At 41.5% G+C, this 20,226-nt stretch overlaps 1 protein-coding gene across 1 annotated transcript in view; it reads left to right on the top strand.

Annotated features, from left to right (window-relative positions):
- The window catches only part of SNX13 (sorting nexin 13), a 128,914-nt gene that overhangs the window by 89,351 nt on the left and 19,337 nt on the right, over positions 1-20,226 (top strand). The window contains exons 15-19 of the mRNA XM_075827299.1: positions 3,302-3,434; positions 7,690-7,727; positions 13,180-13,249; positions 15,743-15,885; positions 19,840-19,947. Of these exons, the coding sequence (XP_075683414.1) occupies positions 3,302-3,434; positions 7,690-7,727; positions 13,180-13,249; positions 15,743-15,885; positions 19,840-19,947 (492 nt within the window). The remainder of the gene's footprint in view (positions 1-3,301; positions 3,435-7,689; positions 7,728-13,179; positions 13,250-15,742; positions 15,886-19,839; positions 19,948-20,226) is intronic.

The raw sequence follows: 20,226 nt of genomic DNA, 5'->3' as shown, positions 1-20,226 counted from the left end.
GATATGGCTATATTGCTATGTGCTGTGTAAATTAATGGGGAGAAGTGTATGACGCTGATTAGTCCGCATCATACACTTATCTCCACAATGCCCACTTGGTCATTTAGTAAAACACGCCCAGTTGTCCATTGAGAAAGTCATTAGCATAAAGCTAATATAGGTCATAACTCCGGCAAAAATGATCATTTTTCTAAATAAAAAACGCTGTTACCTACATTACAGCACCGATCACATTATGTACAAGATAGGGCATTTATAATGCGGTGACAGAGCCTCTTTAAGCTGTTTTTCTTTCTGTGTATGGAGTACCTTACATGTTTTACCGCACATAAAAAGGCATATTATGTAACATTGCAAAACATCTGCCCATTGGGTGACTTCGACCATATTCATGTGCATCTGCTTCCAGAGCAGCCCTTTTGTGTATCGTGCACAAGATTTTATGGTAAAGAAAGATAACCGTTATATGCCATAGATATGTAATGGTCCAGGGCCTCACTTATGGCTCACAAGCACAGTTGGCTGTTTCCTTAAATCCCATAGACTTTGCTGCAGAGAGGCACACACGTGTGCCTTCATTTTCTCCCCTCCTAATGTGCGGCCGCCGCCAGCTACCTTGGCATGAGTACTGTACAGTGGAGCTGGTACCTAAATGCATAGTATGCTGCAAGTGTTTTCTATGCAAGCTCAGGAATAAAATGTTTTGTCTTTAATGATTTCTAGGCCTTGATCTGTGTATCTTTATCATGGGGTACTCACGATATCACAATTTGGACTTAAATACCGATACTTTGTGTAGTATTGCGACACTCGATACCAAAATGATACTTTGCCAACAATAAAAAGCTGTGTCCTTCCGCTGTCTGGTGTGAGGCGCAGGGTGTTATCAATGTTGAACCTCCATGTGCCTCACATTAATTGTAATTAACCCTATTATGTACCTCACACATTAACCCAATGTTGCCCATTATGACTGTAAGCGAGGAACTTGATGAGATCGCTTACTATGATGGGGTTAATTAATATTAGGCCTTATTCACATGGCAGTGTTTGGTTCGTGATATACAGACCGTATGTCGCCCGCACTTCCTGGACTGAACACCATTCAGGAAGCCGGGCTCCTAGCGTCAGTTATGTATGATGCTAGGAGTCCCTGCCTCCTAGTGGGAATACTGTCCTGCACGATTATCATGCTTTCAGTACGGGACCGTTTTCCCGGGGGGGGAGGCAGTGACTCCTAGCATCATACATAACTGATGCTAGGAGCCCGGCTTCCTGAATTGTGTTCGGTCCACGAAATGCCAGCGGCATACAGTCCGTATGTCATGGACCAAACACCGCCATGTGAATAAGGCCTAATAGTAATTAACCCCATCATTTCCCTCAGATTAACCCAATGTTGCCCATTATAGTAAGAGATCCCATCAAGAACCTCGCTCAGTCATAAGGGACGATATTGGGTTAATGTGTGAGGTACATGATGGGGTTAATTACTATTAAAGTGAGGCACATGGAGGTACAAAATTCATAACACCTTGTGCCTCACATAAATAATTGACCATTTCCCTCACATAATGGCAACATTGGTGTTAATGCGGGTCACATTATCCCCAATGTACATCAATGCTGGCTACAAAAAAATACTGGTGCCTAGTCTGGTGCCTAGTCTGGTGCCTAGTCTGGTGCCTAGTCTGGTGCCTAGTCTGGTGCCTAGTCTGGTGCCTAGTCTGGTGCCTAGTCTGGTGCCTAGTCTGGTGCCTAGTCTGGTGCCTAGTCTGGTGCCTAGTCTGGTGCCTAGTCTGGTGCCTAGTCTGGTGCCTAGTCTGGTGCCTACTCTGGTGCCTACTCTGGTGCCTAGTCTGGTGCCTACTCTGGTGCCTACTCTGGTGCCTAGTCTGGTGCCTTTATTTCAAGCTTTTGCTCTGTTCCAACTAATACCTGTCCGTGGCTGGTCTGTCACTACACTGCAGCGCAGTCCTGATTCCACACTAGTGCCGCTCGCAACATTGCCCACTCCCCCTTCTCACATACCCCAATTTCTAATTATTGGCAGTAGAGAAAGGAGGGAGGAGCGTTCCTCCCTCCTAATGAGACACGGCCGGCACTAATGTCCGGGGGCGGTAATTGAAGGAAGGAAACATTGCGGGCACGCCTTGTTCTCCTTTTATTTCAATACCAAACTGCGGCCGCACAGCTTAGTATCGAAATATATAAATTGACAATACTGAACAGTCCCGTCCCGTCCCCGCACAGCATCAAAATGGTATTGAAGTTTTCAATGCATCGTGCGTCCCTACTTTATCTTATAATTTAGTGTCTATATGACCTATATGGCTAATTTTATAGTTTTATCTGATTTCTAAACTAAAGGGATTTCCGTTACTTTCTTTTTCTGGAAACAATTCATAATCGCTGTATAAATGAAAAGTTCTACAACCTTCTAATATACTTTGTTAATTAATTACTCACCGTTTTCAGGATACTTGTTTGCTGCCAGTGAATGATAACACTGTTGTTTATATTCACTGGCTGCAAGCTACTACATAGCTAGTCCTGCTCTCCGCTAAGAAGTGTATACAATTGTATCCCGTCTAGGCAATCCTCTGCAAGCTATATACCGATCAGCGGCTGCTGCACCAATCTCTCTGGTAGTTTCTCTCAGCGTTGGGTTCTGTTAGACCTTACCATTGGAGGAACCCACGAATGGACAGACAAACGGAAACCATAGCTTCTGTTTTCATTACCATTGATTTCAATGGTAATACTTTCATTGCAAATGGTTTCCGTTTGTCTTCATTCCGCAAGGTTTCCGTTTTTTTTTTTAGCTGATACATTAGCCTAATCGACTTCTACTTCTCAGCTAGGAGCAGGGCTAGGTATGTCGGGGTTTGTAAACCACTGAATGTGAACGGGAAGGTTCTCACTCACTGACAGCAAGCAAAGATCTTGAAAATGCTGAGGTATTGAAACACATGTGGGAGATGTATCAATGCTGCTGCAAAGTAAAACTGGAGTAGTTACCAATGGCAACCAATTAGGTGACTTCTTTCGTCTTCCAAAGGGCATTGAAAAATAATTAAAGGCATCTAATTTGGTGCCATGGGCAACTCCTCCACATTTCCTCTGCACAAGCTTTGATATTCTGGATCTACCCCAAAGTATATTAGAAAGTTGTAGAACTTTTCATTTGTACAAGTTTATTTACATAAAACCCCAAAATGTCCTGCTTTGTATATGATCTAGCGCACATTTGTCACCCAGTAATGTGACATATGATTTATTTTCTTTCTTGACGTTTTAGGTTTATGACATCATGTTGCGGGATGAACGTTTTTATCCCTCTTTTCGCCACAACGCTCTCTATATACGGATGCTAGCGGAGCTGGACATGCTGAAAGAACCCAGCTTTAAAGGATCTGATGATGGAGATGGAGGTAATGGGCCGCTTACTCCGTGAAGGAGCCTGCACTATTTCTAGGTAGCCACGTGCCATATACTCCTCGATAACAGAGCACTGCCTTCAGATTTATTCCGAAATTATTTATTATTCATAACTCTATTAACGTTGCTGTATTGATCGTCAGGCATCATGTTCCAGTAAGAATTATTCTGTTATCGCAGGTCTTGAATGCATTCTTATGTGGGGCATCTTACATTCCTGGACATTAGTATCTTGTTTAATATCCTGATGAGAATCAAATATAGAAAACCTATTTTAGAAAATGATTAATGACTTCTAGCTGTGTGTGGCCTAAAATAGCAACTAGGCCGTCCACAGCTCACCTTTTACATACACGGCACATGACCGCAGTGGCCAGTGGAGGTCATGTTCGGTATAGAGCGCAGCGTGGCACCATCAGAGCTGGGTATGTAAAAGGGGAGTGTGCCCATTTTTTCTTTTTACCAGCCATAAGATTTAATTTTTCTTGGTGTAAAAAAAAAATAAAAAAGTCTGAAAAAGCCCTTCAAGATGGTCATATACTTGAGATTAAATAGGCCGACAGATGCATGTCTTATGGGTGGCCTGCCAGTACTCTCCTCATTGGTGGGTGACGTGACCTATTAATGGCCGGCAATATAAAAAAAAACTGTCAGAGTTGTTTGTTTCAGCCAAAAATCATCTCGTGCCTATGACCGTCAGTACTAGATTCAATACTGAAGGACCTCAAATTAACATTTTCTCATATCTGGGTATATTAGTTCAAGGATAAGTTCCTGCCCAGGTCTGAAAGCCAGTGTGGAAGAAGGGTCTTGTGATAGTATTCCCCATTCACAGGACCGTAGATTTCGTCTGTGATTACGGACTCATTCATTTCTATGGCCAACGGACACCTTCCCGTGAATTTACGGGAAGGTGTCCGTGCTGTAGAAACCTGTAAAAAATAGGACATGTCCTATTTTTTTTATTTTACGGACCATGCTCTCATACTTTTATAATGGGAGCACGGCCCGCAAATGCGGGTGACTGGCTGTCCATGCCCATAATCACGCACTGTGATTACGGGCACGGTCGTGTGCATGGGGCCTAAGTAACGAAGTGCAGTGATTCATTGTAACTGTAAAATGTTTGACTTTTCTGTATAGGTTGAACATGACACCTGCCTTGTGTTATATTGCCCTCTAGTGGCCAACCTTTGCCTATTGAAATTGCTAAGAGTATGGAAAGTCAAAAGCTGTAACTACCCTCAGAATACCCTCAATAATGTTTATTAGGTTTTCAGGTATATAACGCAGAACAGAGTCGGTTACCCTTTATGGCACTGATAATAGAGTAGTGTGACACATTGTGCACGTAAACAAAGTAGATGAATGTCAATCACAAATCTGCAGCATACATGGCAAAGATCGTAAAGCATGGATGATCAAACAAGAATCCGTTAGGGAACTCTGACAATTTTAATGAGCTTTGGAATGTTTATATCCTTTGACAGCAAGCAGAGATCCAGAAAATGTTAAATAATTCAAAGTACATTAGAACGTTGGATTTCATTATACAATAATTTAATTGTCAGTCCAGTTATACTCTCCTGTGGAGAAATGGCCATGCACGCTGCGCGGTCCAGTTGCCATGGGAACCGATCGGCACTCAGAGTATGGTGTACAGGGTCCACGGCAACTGTACCGCCCAGCGTGCATGAGCGTCTTTCCACGGCCTGATGTTGGTATGGACAGTAAAGTATAACTGGAATAACCAGGAAACACCTTTATGTGTTATGGACTCCTTTTGGTTTCTTATGTACTTTTTTTTTTTTTTAGATATAATTTTTTTTAACCTCTTCCCACATCATCGTGTGTGTGTATATATTGTTTAAATCATTGGGGGCACCACATCATGGATCTTGGCCCTTGCCACTAGGAGACTGACGATAGGCAGTCGTGACCCTTCCCACAGACACTAACTTAATAAGTTTTATCTTCGTGTCGTAGGATTCAGACTTGACCTGATTCTAAGGTCTACTGCTATTTTTTTATTTATTTATATGTTTTCTCTCCCTAGCTGCAGGTTGGCTGTTACCCTGCTCAGCAGCCCAGTCAACCAAGTAGTTTTCTGCACTGAATTTCCCTCCCCACCGGTCCCCTTACCTCATTCTCTGCATCCGCTGGCAGTGTGTCAGTAACTCCACTATAAGGGTATGTTCACACAGGGTGGATACGCTGCGTAAAAGCACACAGTGTATCCGACCTTGCACCGCAGGGAATCCCAGCCGAAAAACCGCACCAAATTGTGGTGCAGTTTTTCGGCCAGAATGTCCTCTGCGGAGAACTGCACACAAAAAAAAATTCTTTCATACTTGCATAGCCATGGCGACGCGTCCCTCTTCTGTCCTGCAGCCCGGCATCCTGGGTTGAAGTTTAATCCCATGTGACCACCACAGCCTGTGAGTGGCTGCGGCGGTCACATGGGATGAAAGATCCCAGGAGGCCGGCCTGGACAAAGGTGCACAGAATTCTGGGATATAAGAAAAAAAAATTCTCTTGAGTTGTGATTTTGTTCCGGTGGAATCGCAGCTTTTCTGCTGCAAAAATCGGAACATCTGCTATTTGTTGCGGATTTTACCCCCCCCATTGAATTCAATGGAAAAAAACCTGCAACAAATAAGCAGCGATTACACAAATACAATTGACCGGTTGCAGATTAAAAAATGCCCCGCAGGTCAATTTCTGAGCGTTTTTTCCACTTATTTACGCAGCGCGTGAATGAGATTTGTTCAAATATCATCCGCTCTGCTGCTACTGTATCCTGCTGTGCGTTTTACGTAATGAAATCCGTTGGTAAAATCCATGGTATTTACGCTACGTGTGAACTTGCCCTAAGTGCAAGGTTAGTAAAGAGTTGAGAGTGAAGAGTTGACCCTCCACACGCCTGAAGACTGTTGAGGGCGAGCATGAAAATCTTCCCCCTAATACCACCCCCCCTCCACTATTTGGATAGGGGAAGGCAAAGGGGAACGAACGCTGAACTTATGACCTTCACTGCTCTGGGGACATTTTTTAAGCCAGTGTGTATGGGAAGGGTATGGCCTGCCTGGGCAAAGCCAAGACTTTTCCCACCTAGTCTCCGCTTCCTAGTGACAGGGGCCTAAACCCATGGTGCTGTGCCCCCTATTGACTAAAACGAGAAAAAGATTTTACGGTGAGTATAAAAAATATATATATTTAAGGCCCCACAGAGCTGGGCTAAAACGTTGCATATGGGTGAATAAAGACCTTCACTTTATCGTCGTTGGAGTGCTGCCTCGTCTTTGAACTAACTGTGTGTGTGTGTATATGAATGTGTGTATATATATATATATATATATATATATACCGTTAATCCTTTGAGGGGTTATTACCATCTTGGACATTTATGTGTATCTACAGGATATGCCATAAATGTACGATAGATGCGTGTCCCACCTACAGGGCTCATACCTAATTCTGGAATGGGGCCCTTTGACACCCGTCCTACCTTTTCTTGCTCTGTGGCCACTGACAGACCAGGTGGTCAGGAGTCTGGAAACAGCAGAGTCTTGGCTGTTCCCGTAACTCCTATAGAATTGAATGGGAGCTATGGAAACAGCGTGCTGTGCTGTTTCTAGAGCTTTCGAGATCCAGAAACTGCGTAGCTCACTACACTACGCTGTTTCCGTTACACCGTTTACGTAACTCACATAAGTGAATGAGAGTAACTCAGCAGGCTCGACTGTTTCCATACTCCTGACCACCTCGTCCGTCAGCGGCCAGAGAGCAGCAACAGAAAAAAAAAAAAAGGGAAGACGAATCAGGGGGCACTGTTCTAGAAATAAGTTTATGTCCCAGAGGTGGGACCCATATCTATTGGACATTTATGGCATATCCTGGAAATATCCAAACATGTCCAAGATGGAAAAGCCCCTTTAAAGCCAAAATTGACTTTGTCCATACGAGGTTAAATAAATCACTAAGTGCAGAACCTAAAAGACACGGAGTTACATGACACAGCCCATTGAGATGTGATCTACTGATCGCTGTTGCTGTGACCTGTTCCTCACTTGTTGCAGGTGCACATGTGTCTGTTTATGTTGAAGACCTATAGGGGATTGTGAGCTCGGGTGTGTGCCGTCAACTGCTCTGTTTTGTATTTTAACTGATGGGATTTTTTTTTTTAGGTCACAGATGTTTATACCTCTATATATAATATTTTTTTTTATTTTTTTTCATTATCTATAGAGTCTTTTAATGGATCACCAACAGGCAGCTTTAATTTGGTATGTAATTCTTACAAAAATATTTGAATTACTTGAAAATTGGTCTTGTACATCGTATTTGCATTTTTAAAATGTGTTTTGTTTTTTTTCCATTAATAACCTATTATCCATTATTAACAAAGCACCAACCTGTTCTGGAGCCGAGTACAAGAATAAATTCACTCACATCAGACATAGAAGTGAATACAGGTTACGGAAACAGTCGTGCACCCCCTGTTCTGGAGATGCGGAAAGGTGGGACCCGCATATATGACATCATTATGGCATATCCTATGGATATGCTTTAAATGTGTATAATGGGAATACCACTTTAAATCCTCCGCGTCTACTCTCCTGGCACAATCCGCAGAATACAGGCTTGTCTACCACACCTGCACCTCCCTACCATTAACTCAATAGAGCGGATATCTTAACGGTTACCTTAGAAAAAGATTACAAGCTGTACATTTTATACATAATGGTGAATGGACTGTTAGTTCGTAGCCTGCTGCTAAGAAGACCACAAGTAGGCAAATAGCATGCAGCAAATCACTGATGCTACACTTTAAGGCTATGTTCATACAGGGCGCATACGCTGCATAAAGGGACACCAGGACGAGGTGGTCAGGAGTATGGAAACAGTCGAGCCTGCTGATTTACACCGTTTACGTAACTCAAATAAGTGAATGAGGGTAACGGAAACAGCGTAGTGTGGTGAGCAACGCAGTTTCTGGATCTCGAAAGCTCTAGAAACAGCACAGCATGCTGTTTCCATAACTCCCATTCAATTCTATAGGAGTTAGGGGAACAGCCAAGACTCTGCTGTTTCCAGACTCCTGACCATCTGTTCTGTCAGTGGCCACAGAGCAAGAAAAGGTAGGAAGGAGGTCAAGGGGCCCCATTCCAGAAATAGGTATGAGCGCTGTACGTGGGACACGCATCTATCGTACAATTATGGCATATCCTGTAGATACACATAAATGTCCAAGATGGTAATAACCCCTCAAAGGATTAACGGTGTATATATATATATATATATATATATATATATATATATATATACACACATTCATATACACACACATTTATTTAGTTCAAAGACGAGGCAGCACTCCAACGACGATAAAGTGAAGGTCTTTATTCACACATATGCAACGTTTTAGCCCAGCTCTATGAGGCCTTAAATATATATTATATATATTTTTTAGGATTTTTGTTATACTCCCCGTAAAATCTTTTTCTCGTTTTATTAATTGGGGGGCACAGCACCATGGGTATAGGCCCCTGTCACTAGGAAGCGGAGACTAGGTGGGAAAAGTCTTGGCTTTGCCCAGGCAGGCCATACCCTTCCCATACACACTGGCTTAAAAAAATGTCCCCAGAGCAGTGAAGGTCATAAGTTCAGCGTTGGTTTCCCATTGCCTTCCCCTATCCAAATAGGGGGGGGGAATAGTATTAGGGGAAGATTTTCATGCTCGCCCTCAACAGTCTTCAGGCGTGTGGAGGGTCAACTCTTCACTAACCTTGCACTTAGGGTAAGTTCACACGTAGCGTAAATACCATGGATTTTACCAACGGATTTAGTTGCGTAAAACGCACAGCAGGATACAGTAGCAGCAGAGCGGATGATATTTGAACAAATCTCATTCACACGCTGCGTAAATAAGTGGCTGCAGGGCATTTTTTCATCTGCAGCCGGTCAATTGTATTTGTGTAATCGCTGTTTATTTGTTGCAGGTTTTTTTCCATTGAATTCAATGAGGGGGGGGGGTAAAACCCGCAACAAGTGGCAGCAAAATTGCAACTCAGAGAATTTTTTTTTCTTATATCCCCGAATTCTGTGCATCTTCGTCCAGGCCGGCCACCTGGGATGAGGTTTCATCCCATGTGACCGCTGCAGCCAATCACAGGCTGTGGTGGTCACGTGGGATTAAACTTCATCCCAGGATGCCGGGATGCAGGACGGAAGAGGAAGCGTCGCTATGTAAGAATGAAAGAATTTTTTTTGTGTGCAGTTCTCCGCAGCGGACATTCTGGCCGAAAAACTGCACCACAATTTGGTGCGGTTTTTTGGCTGGAATTCCCTGCGGTTCAAGGTCTGATAGACTGTGCTTTTACGCAGCGTATCCACCCCGTGTGAACATGCCCTTATAGTGGAGTTACTGACGCTCCGCCTGCGGATGCAGAGAATGAGGTAAGGGGACCGGTGGGGAGGAAAATTCACTGCAGAAAACTACCTGGTGTCCCTTTATGCAGCGTATGTGCCCTGTATGAACATAGCCTTAAAGTGTAGCATCAGTGATTTGCTGCATGCTATTTGCTTGCTATTTGCTTGCTATTTGCCTACTTGTGGTCTTCTTAGCAGCAGGCTACGAACTAACAGTCCATTCACCATTATGTATAAAATGTACAGCTTGTAATCTTTAACTAAGGTAACTGTTAAGATATCTGCTCTATTGAGTTAATGGTAGGGACAAGTCCTCAATTCACAGGCAGAGCGCAGGTGTGGTAGACAAGCCTGTATTCTGCTGGTTGGGCCAGAAGAGCAGACGCAGAGGCTTTAAAGTGGTATTCCCATTATACACATTTAAAGCATATCCATAGGATATGCCATAATGATCTCATATATGCAGGTCCCACCTTTCCGCATCTCCAGAACAGGGGTGCTCGACGGTTTCCATAACCTGTATTCACTTCTATGGGAGTTATTCCATAATTACCGACCACCTCTCCATTCATCCTCTGTCTGGATGCAGTGACCAGCGGCCACCTCGTTAGGAGGAAAGGGGTTTTGGGGGGACACGTTCTGGAGATAGGTATGGGTTCCAGCATCTTTTAGTCATTTATGTATGTTTAAGGAATAACGCTTTAACTTCACCTCTGCTGTTCTATGTTCACTAAAGGCGGAGTATATGCAATTACTTAGCATATAGTTTAAAATGGTTCCAAAGGTTCAAGTTCACTTACGTTTTCCTATCTCCCTACTTTTGCGTGAGTATTTCATGGATAATAACTACATGCTACTTTATTCATATAATGACTTTGTGTGGGAGCCTTATATTTCGTACCAAATCAGAATCGAAACCAATCAATTTCCATCAGGGGAAAGCAGGACCTTTCCCTATTAACAACAAGAAATCAAAACGCGTTTTTCTCCTTTCTGGATCTGAATCCTTTTGGACACTAAGTGAGTGGCCTGCAGATGGCGCTGTAATAAAGTGTTGTTTGATGGCCAATTGTGGAATGGGAAGAACATTGTTTTTTACTGAATTGCAAGTTGATCAAATGAATAATTGCAAAGTTCTTCCAATTTCACATTGCTATCTTCTGACACCCTGATGGTTATCTCGGAGTACCAATGAAACCTTAATATGAATGAATGTTGTGTTTTTTTTAGTGTGGACCTGTAAATTTTAGTCAAGTAGATATGACTTGGGCTCTTCATAAAAGCTGAACATCCAGCACTTGCTCTGTGTATGACGTGCTGTGTAAAAAAGCTCTGTTTTTAGTAGGCCGATCTGTTGACCATAATAAACTATATCCATCACTCATGTTGTTACTGACCTCTCTGGTGAAGGAAAGTGTCCGCTTGCTCCAGTGAATGGCATTCTTGTGTTATTAATGTTGAAAGGAACGTTTCACTGAGTGAGAAGGAAACATTGGTGTTGGTATGAGGTCCGGGAAACAATAGTGTGTATATGAAGGAATCTCTTACTTTCCTCTCCGTGTGTAATGTTTAGTGCTATTCTGGGACTGCCGTGCTTTTGCAGGTGTTTGAACACTAGCAGATTAGTTGTTTCTGGCCTGACTCCATGTCTGGAGTGAATGCCTACTCCAATAATACAGCTCCCCTGTGTCACTCCGTTACAATAAACAGAACAGGCAATGAATTGGGGGGAAAGGTCATTCTGAAGGTCATTGCGGTGCCAAATTTTCAGCACTTTTTAAAGGGAGAGGGAAAGTATGAATAAATGCCTATTTTACACTCCTCAACATTGAAATTGCAACACCAAGAATGAAACGTTTTGGAATTATGAAAATCACAGGATTGATAGACATGTTAATGATATTCAAATGATAAAAAATGGAAATAAAATATTTCAAACATCTTGATTTATTCAGTATAGAATATGAGCACCACACAGAATTACACGCCTTGGCATCGTATCAATGAGGTTATTAATGGTTGTCTGAGGAATGTTATGCCACGCTGAATGCGCTTGGTCACGCAAATCATCAAGATTGGCTGCTGGCAGCTCCCTTTGCAATTGCCGACCAATGATGTCCCAGATGTGCTCAATGGGAGACTAGTCCAGAGACTGCGCAGGCCACGGTAGCACGTTTAGGCCACGCAGGCTGCTCACCGTAGCACAAGCAACATGTGGCCTGGCGTTGTCCTGTTAAAAAATGGCTACTGGGACACTTTGGAATAATGGCCATACCACTGGTTCCACAACCAAATCTAGAGGGGTCTGGCTACCGTACATTATGCCACACCACACCATAATCCCAAGAGTAAGACTGGTGTAACTTTCCCTTGTGAAGGACTCTTCATGGTGTTGCCTAGGTGGTCTTCAGACCAATCTCCGGCTATCATTGCATTCAAAACAAAAGCGGGACTCCTCACTGAAGAGGCTAGACCTCCATTCCAGCCTTCGTTGAGGTATTGCTGTACACCATGATAGCCTTTGAGAGCGGTGGCGTGTGGTCAATGGAACACCTGTAGCTGGACATCTGGCTCGTAGCCCAATGTGTTGCCACCGCCTTCTGATGGTTTGTGTCGAAACTGGTTACTGCCCTAGGCTTGGGATGTGATGTCCGATTTCACTTGCAGTACAGAAGAGATCACTACGCGCCATTCTTCCAATCAGATGATCCGTCTGTGCAGAGGTCTGCCTCTGCACACCTCTTGCTGTCATTCCCGTTTATTGTTCTCCCAACCTCCGGGACACGCATCGTTAAACAGAGCTGACATCTCAGCCTAGGCGCGTAGCGATCTGCTGGAGTGGTAAACCAAAATCTCTCAGTTTTAAGGATTCTCTCCCTCTCATTTTGTGGCGATAACTGGCACGACGACTGACAGGAGGCATCACAATCATCCCACGCCACTTGACCTGATTTCTGTGGATTCTTGTGGCTAAAAACGTTGCTTTCAATCTGCCTTTTATGCCCCCAACCCCCCCCCACACATGCCACAGATTCGAAGTAGGTGCTTGAAAATTTGATAATTTCCACATCTTAGCGACACCGGCTGCTTCCTCGATTTGCATAACCCTACGGCTTGTCCTACTTGGTGTTGCAATTTTAATGTTGAGGAGTGTATATACAAAATGTATCACGTGAATGTTTATTTTTATTTAAATTTTTATTTCTATTTTTGATCACCCAACAATTCAAACTGCTCGTAGTATTATTTATTCGATTTATAATGGAATGTAAAAAATTTTTTTTAAAATGTTTGTTTGTTTTTTAGTCTCTGGATGACCTGTCAAACATCACCACTGAGGAGCTGGTACTAATCCATGCTTATATATCTGACACTGGTGAGAGATTGTACTTTCCTCTATCATTTTCCCCTCACATGTTTGTCACTTCATGAATGTATTTATTTTTCGGTCTATTTCTTTTATGTGTGCACACATCTGTCATCCTTTGACAATAGATGCCTAATATTAGAGATAGATCTTTGGTTTTCCCTCCATGTAAAAACTGTTGTCTACCCCAAATGGTATCTTTTTTTTTTTTTTCTATCCTTCATTGCAGTTAATGAGAGAGAGAAGGAGGGAGAGAGTAGGAGCGAGAGAGAGAGAGAACTTGCTCTCTTACCCAAACAGGGAATTACAATATGTCTGTGTGATTGTAGAGGGAGCTTGGAGCTGTCACTAGGGGGGTAAAAATGACAATATACTGCAATACATTAGTCTTGTACCAGTGATCTAACGATCGCGGGTTCAAGTCCTAGGGGACTAATAAAATGTGTAAAATAAAACTTGAATCAAGTTTAGTAGTGAAAAAATAATAACATTTAAAAGATTTAAAAAAATGGGAAAGTTTTTTTTTTTTTTTTTTTTTACACTAAAGAAATGTTTAAAAAAAAAATAAAAGTTAACGTAACTGGTATCGCCGCATCCATAAAATCCTGAACTATTACAATATAGCGTTATTTAACCTTCTCGGTGAATGCTGTAAAAAAATATATATTTTTAAAACGCCCAAATTTCTGTTCTTTGGTCGCCTTAACTCCCCAAAAAAAATAGAATAAAAAGTTATCAAAAAGACGCATGTACCCCAAAATGGTACCAATGAAAACTACAGCTCACCCTGCAAAAAATAAGCCCTTACATTGCGTCATTTTTTAATGTAGATTGAGCAATCTGTTTTTTGCCCATTTCACCCCACACATATATTTTTTTTTTTCAGTTTCCCAGTACAGTTTATAATACATTAAATGGTACCATGAAAAACGACAACTTGTGCCGCAAAAAACAAGCCCTCATACGGCTATGTCGACTAATAAATAAAAAAAAATATGGCTTTTAGAAGGAGGGGGAGAAAAAAACGAATTGAAAAACCGAAAAAATTGTCCGTGTCCTTAAGGGGTTAATAATACAATCCTGTGATCACAGCAGCATCAGCACGGATTCAAACAGTCTCTTCAAATAAAGTAGCAATCACGGATACAGATATTTTTCATCGTTTACATTCCACTGAAAACACAAAAGTCGGCAAGTTAAGGGACTGACCTAGTGAAAGTTGTTGTTTCACTGAAACTATTCGTAGCCACATCCTAGTAAGGTGACTACACTATTGTTGTTTAGTGTTTTGTTGTCGCATTATACATCACTAGTTAACGTTTATGTATTTTAACCCTAAGACGTTACTGTGGCCAATTGAGATAAATGCTAAGATCTAGTTTCAGCACATGCAGTAATTCCACACAATTTCTTGCCATTTCTTCCCCTGAATGGATATCCAGGTTCTGCTGGACAGTATCAGAAGCGCACTTAGTCTCCGTACATTAGGATTACTTGACAGTGCTAAATGTTCTCCTGAACTATAAATCTTTTAATAGGCGAGTCACATACCATATGAAAGAGGATACCAGCCGCTTGACATGAAGTATGTGTTCACTGTCCGAGCACATGAAAAGCCCACACATTCTTCAAGTGCTTTTAAACTTTTCTCACTTTATCTTATATTTGGGAAAAAAATTCCTAATGCCGCTCTGCTACTAACGTTATTATATTAATAGGTGATATATGTTCTAAGAAGCGATGTAGTATAATTCTACTAAATAGACTTTTGCAGGACCAGTTTTAAGGTATAAATGAGGTTGTCCTAAACCGTATTCGCTCACATCAACATACATAGACCCCAAATAAGGAGCACATCAGTGTTCACCTAATAAGAAAAAGACAGCGCTTGAATATCCGGTCACCATCCACTTGCACTTAAGGGGCTTTTTGGCCTCCACCACGAACTACTTGTTCTTTTATTTGTGACCCTATATATCTATGGGCAGCTTTCCCAGTTTCACTAACCAGGTCAATCAGGCTCTGTTTACATTGGCATCATAGTATCCATTCATTAACTTATAGTGGGGTCCGCCGTCATGTTCATTTTGTAAAAAATAAAAAAAAAATGTAACTTTTTTTGTAAAAAGAACAAAAACCCAATAAAAGGGGAATAACACTAAAGGTGCATTATAATAGGCTAATATATTTCCTCGGTAACATCCATGAAATCAATAGCTGAGGCACATAATACACTCCTCTACGTCCTTTTGATTTAATATTCTGGTTCTACTTATAAGCTGTTTTTACATTATTGCTCATTATTGGGATGACCCACAAAATATCCACCTCTTCTTTGTATAGACCACAGGTATTCTGAAGCCTAGGACATAGGATTGTCTGCTTTGATTTCATTTTCTGTTCATTTCATACTCTTTCTTCTATCCCTTTTTGTATGTGCATTTGTCTTTGTACATTTTAAACTACCAGTTCATGTTGACTGTGACCCATATGCTGTGGCAGGAGTTTGTAATGAACATGGGAAAACCTATGCACTGTATGCCATCACTGTCCAGCGGCGAGGCTTAGATGGCATTGAAGATATATGGAAAACCTATCGCCGTTACAGTGACTTCCATGACTTCCACATGCGGATCACTGAACAGGTATGGAACTAGGCTTTGAAATCGCATATCGGGAACCCATATACATTGTGAGTGTGTTCACTATGGGTAGAATCTGAGAAGTCTTATTTCCTTAAAGTATTTTTTCCACTGCAAAACATTTATGGCATATCGATAAGATCTTTGGAAGTTTAACCGACCCCATGAATAGGTCTGCCCAGTCTCCTGTTTTGGCAGATCAATGGCCATGTATGCAGTGTCACTATCCCTTAGACTGGGTTCATGCTGTGCTTTTCAGTTGTGTTTTTTAGCATTTTTTTTTTGTTTTGGTTGTTAAACTCATGGGAGTTCATAGGTCAACACAAAAAACACTTGTTATAGATGCAACAAAAACACATAGTGTAAACCCAGCCTTGGAGTGAATGGGAAGCATGGGCGCAGCTAAATGAATGCTTTGCTGTTTCTGGATCTCCCATTCACTATAGTGGTGAGTGACTAGACATGCTTGCCCACGTCTCTACTAGGAATAGGGAACTGGACCCTGTTCTTGGTATTGGTTGGACCCCAATCCGATCAGACATTTATGGCATATTTAATCGATATGTTAAAAAATATCTTTTGTGGGAAATTCTTTTGGAGATTCGGATTTTTCTTAAATTCCTCTGTTTTCTAAAGTTTCTAGGGACCTCTAATTCAGAGAGAGCATGTTTTTATGTTATAAAAAGAATTGCATACACTATATTTTACGAGTGTGTGTATAAATGTACAAGTAGTCGCACAAGCTTACAATCTAATGGAACTGGAGATGGACCAGAAGCTTTCTGTTACTCACATGGAAGAGCTGGTGTGATCAATCAGTCCCACTGAAAAACAAGGATCGGTTCCTTTGCAGTGGGTTCCTACCAATTTCAGTCTTGCGAAAAAATTTAACCTGCTTCGGAGATGTCAGCAGTGCTGGAGTGGAGAGGTGTTGGTCAATGATCACACTGCCTACAATTATCAGATCCTCCGTATCCACCTGGTCCGTCAGAACCAAAAGTAACTGCCAACAGTAAAACAAGAAAACCTTCTCCTACAGGTCTGCAAGGGTGAGTCTCCATCTGATCTGGGCCTGTTCACATCAGTGTTGGGCTTCCGTTTGGCTTTCCGTTCATCTGTTCCGTCAGAGGGACAGACGAACGGAAAGTATTGTTTATGGTATTTTTTTTTTTTTGTCAGTTTGCCTAAGTTTCCGTCTTTTTCACGGAAACAATAGCACAGTACACTACGCTGCCGCGAGTAAAAATGGAAATCTAGCGTAACGGAGGCAAACTGAAACCAAAAAAAATACCATTGCAATTAGTTTGTATTTCCGTTTGTCTGTTCCTCCGACGCAATAATGAACGGAAAGCAAGACGCACGCTGATGTGAACAGGCCCTTACTGAACTGGAGCAGGAATATTCTACAGATTTGAAGAAGTGGATATCAATATTTTATCCTTTTCACTGTCTTGTGTATTTGGCAGTAATGTATACCACCGCTCCGTTCTGAAGCACAATCCTATTTATATTGTAACCAGATCATTTCTGGACTAATGCTGAGAAGCGCAGAAGAATGGCGGTGGAACAGTGGCACACATAATTTGTTGTATTGGTCACACGGCTTAGGAAGGAAAAAAACGGAGCTTGGGAATTGAGTGTATGGGCTTTGGTTGACAGCTCATGGGTCTGTGGGGTCTGAGCTGAGACAGCTGGAGGCTTTTCTTTGTGCCACCAGAAATATGCCTTTTATTGGCTCACATTTATTGTTCTATTAACTTGTAAACTGAGGTAAGGACTTGTCTTTGGAAATGCTTTCTACTATTGGATCATGTATTTTATAGTGTTAACCTCCCGCTAGCCGCTATGGGAGACAATGACTTGTCTCTGCCTCAAATATCATTTTGCCCCCTTCTGGGGGAACTTTTTTAGTTTTGTTTTTTTTCTATTCTGTGCACAAAGCTGTTTGGGTTTTTTTTTTTGGGTGTTTAATTGACGTGAATGAAATGAAGTGACTTAAGTGTCAAATCTCAAGAAACGTGTTTTGAACCTAAAGTGACCTCTCCAGATTCATTGTTATAGTGGATGAGGCAATGTGAATACAGATCCTACTTCCAGCTGTCCATAAACTCCTGATCTCAAGGCTTAGCAGGGTTTCCCACCCACTGAATTCAGTACTTGTTCAACAACGTAGAAAATCAGCCTAACACTTTATCTCAATTACCTTATAACCTAGCGCGTGACATATTTTACCTGTTGTCATTGGTTTCAAGACCATGAGTAGTGCAGCGGCTGCAGGAGAATACATGAGGTGATATGCTATGTTTCTACACTGGGATAATACATTGTATTTAAGTTTTGCTTTGGGATACAGGTTGTTTTTTTTTTTGTTTTTTTTTGTTTTTTTTTGTTTTTTTTTACCTTTTAATAACTGCTGTGAATTGGAAAGAGAAGAGCTTTGTTTTATTAAAGTGGACCTGCCATCTATGATATGTTGCCCCATCTGAGGGCAGCATATTATTAAGGGGAAGATATGGAACAGGAGCTTTTGTATTTTTGATATTTTCTGTTTCACACGTCCAGCTGCCTCCAACACTGTTTGACAATCAGGGAAGCCAGAAAGTGGGACTCGTTGAGAAACCCAAAGCCAGCGAGTAGTAGAAAAATAAAAAAATTGTCAGTATTCTTCATGATCACTTTTTTAAATCACAAGATTTCTCCACTCCACCGCTTCCCTTTTCGATTCTTCCTGTTTATGGTAAGATTCACTTACGTTCTGAAATATCCATTGGAGACAAATGACCAGCTGTGCTGTTCTGCCCCTTTAAGATGTAAACCAGACAAATATGTCAACAGGGCACTAATTCTGCCCACATTGTCTTCATACAGACTTATGGGAATAAAAGTTTTTTCATTTGTACTTACTTTTTTTTTTTGCTTGGTGTACTTCAGGCCTCATATAAAGCCTAAAAGTGGGGAGTTCAGAGTCCGCGAGCGGATCTACAGCATGGCCCCCTAAAGGATGTACTACTGCCCCTAGCATGATGACCACCACATTACACTGAAATATATGCACAGAAGTTGTGGCTACCTATGGTCCATGCATATCTACTTCTATATAGATATGTAAATACATAAACTGTTAATCTCCCTTCCCCAATTCTGCACTGTAGTACCTTTTAAAAAAAAATAATTTCAATCTCCAATAATTCAGTGTGTGTCATTACTTTGGTAAACACATGTTTACAGGGGTTGTCCACTTCGGATCCATTTTGTGTTAGAATGGTCCCTCAGAAATAAGCTGATTATAGGCTATCCCACTGCTGGGACCGCCAGCTATTAACTATAATCTGTTAACCCATCAGCAAGTGTTCATTTTCCCTGCAGCACCATCACAGGAGTAATTAAGTATTGCACAGTTCCCATTGAAGTCCCAATGCATGGACATATTGGGTCATCCAGAGTGAGACACCTCTTTGTAGCCACTCTAAGCCCTAGCCAATAGCTGAGGATCCTGAACAAGAGACCCCCTTGTATTTTATTCAGAATTCCCAAATAGTATATGTGAAAAAAGCTTTTGCAAACCGGAGAAACCCCTTTTTTAAGTGTGCCTTCCCCAACTTTTTTTTAGAAATAAACAGAGAAAAGATGCTCAGGGAACGACCATGATGACCTAATGTTGTATCAATTCTGGCCATCTTAATAGGTTGGATAGTAGAGCGGTAGCTTCTCGTAGCTGCTCCATTAGCCATTTAAGCTGGGATATCTGTCAACATTTGTCTTGTGTCCATTTATCTATCAATAACGGAGTGTATGAGAGACTTGTTAAGCAAGGCCATATTCACACAACATTAGTAGTGTGTTTTTCTGTTCTACTGCCACCGTGCATAACCAACCCTACAGAATTTCCACTTGTGTCTGAGTGCTTCAATAGTCTTTCTAATCAGTTATCTTTTTTTTTTTAATTAATTTTTTTAGTTTGAAAACCTGGCTGGTCTCCTCAAGCTGCCAGGAAAAAAGACTTTCAATAACATGGATAAAGAATTTTTGGAAAAGAGGAAAGTGGATTTAAATGCGTACTTACAGGTAAAGTGTTGGTCTTCAGCCTGAGCAACAAAGCTATTTGTTTCAAAGCTTTTCTTATGCATCATTACATATTTTAGGACCAGCAGATATATCGATCTTAGGACGCACCCGGATTTAGACAACAGAAAATAGGGGGAAAAAAAATTCTAACTTCACTGGAGGAGTTGATGTCACTAGTTCATATCTTGTTACCTGGCGACCTAGGATAGAAGAGGTGTTACTATTTTATTCTATGATGGTCTTGGATAAAATAAGGGGTTAATACCTGGTCGTCTAGAA

This window comes from Rhinoderma darwinii, chromosome 5 (genome assembly GCF_050947455.1).
Source record: "Rhinoderma darwinii isolate aRhiDar2 chromosome 5, aRhiDar2.hap1, whole genome shotgun sequence".
NCBI lineage: Eukaryota > Metazoa > Chordata > Amphibia > Anura > Rhinodermatidae > Rhinoderma > Rhinoderma darwinii.
This window is presented reverse-complemented; position numbering and strand designations above follow the sequence as displayed.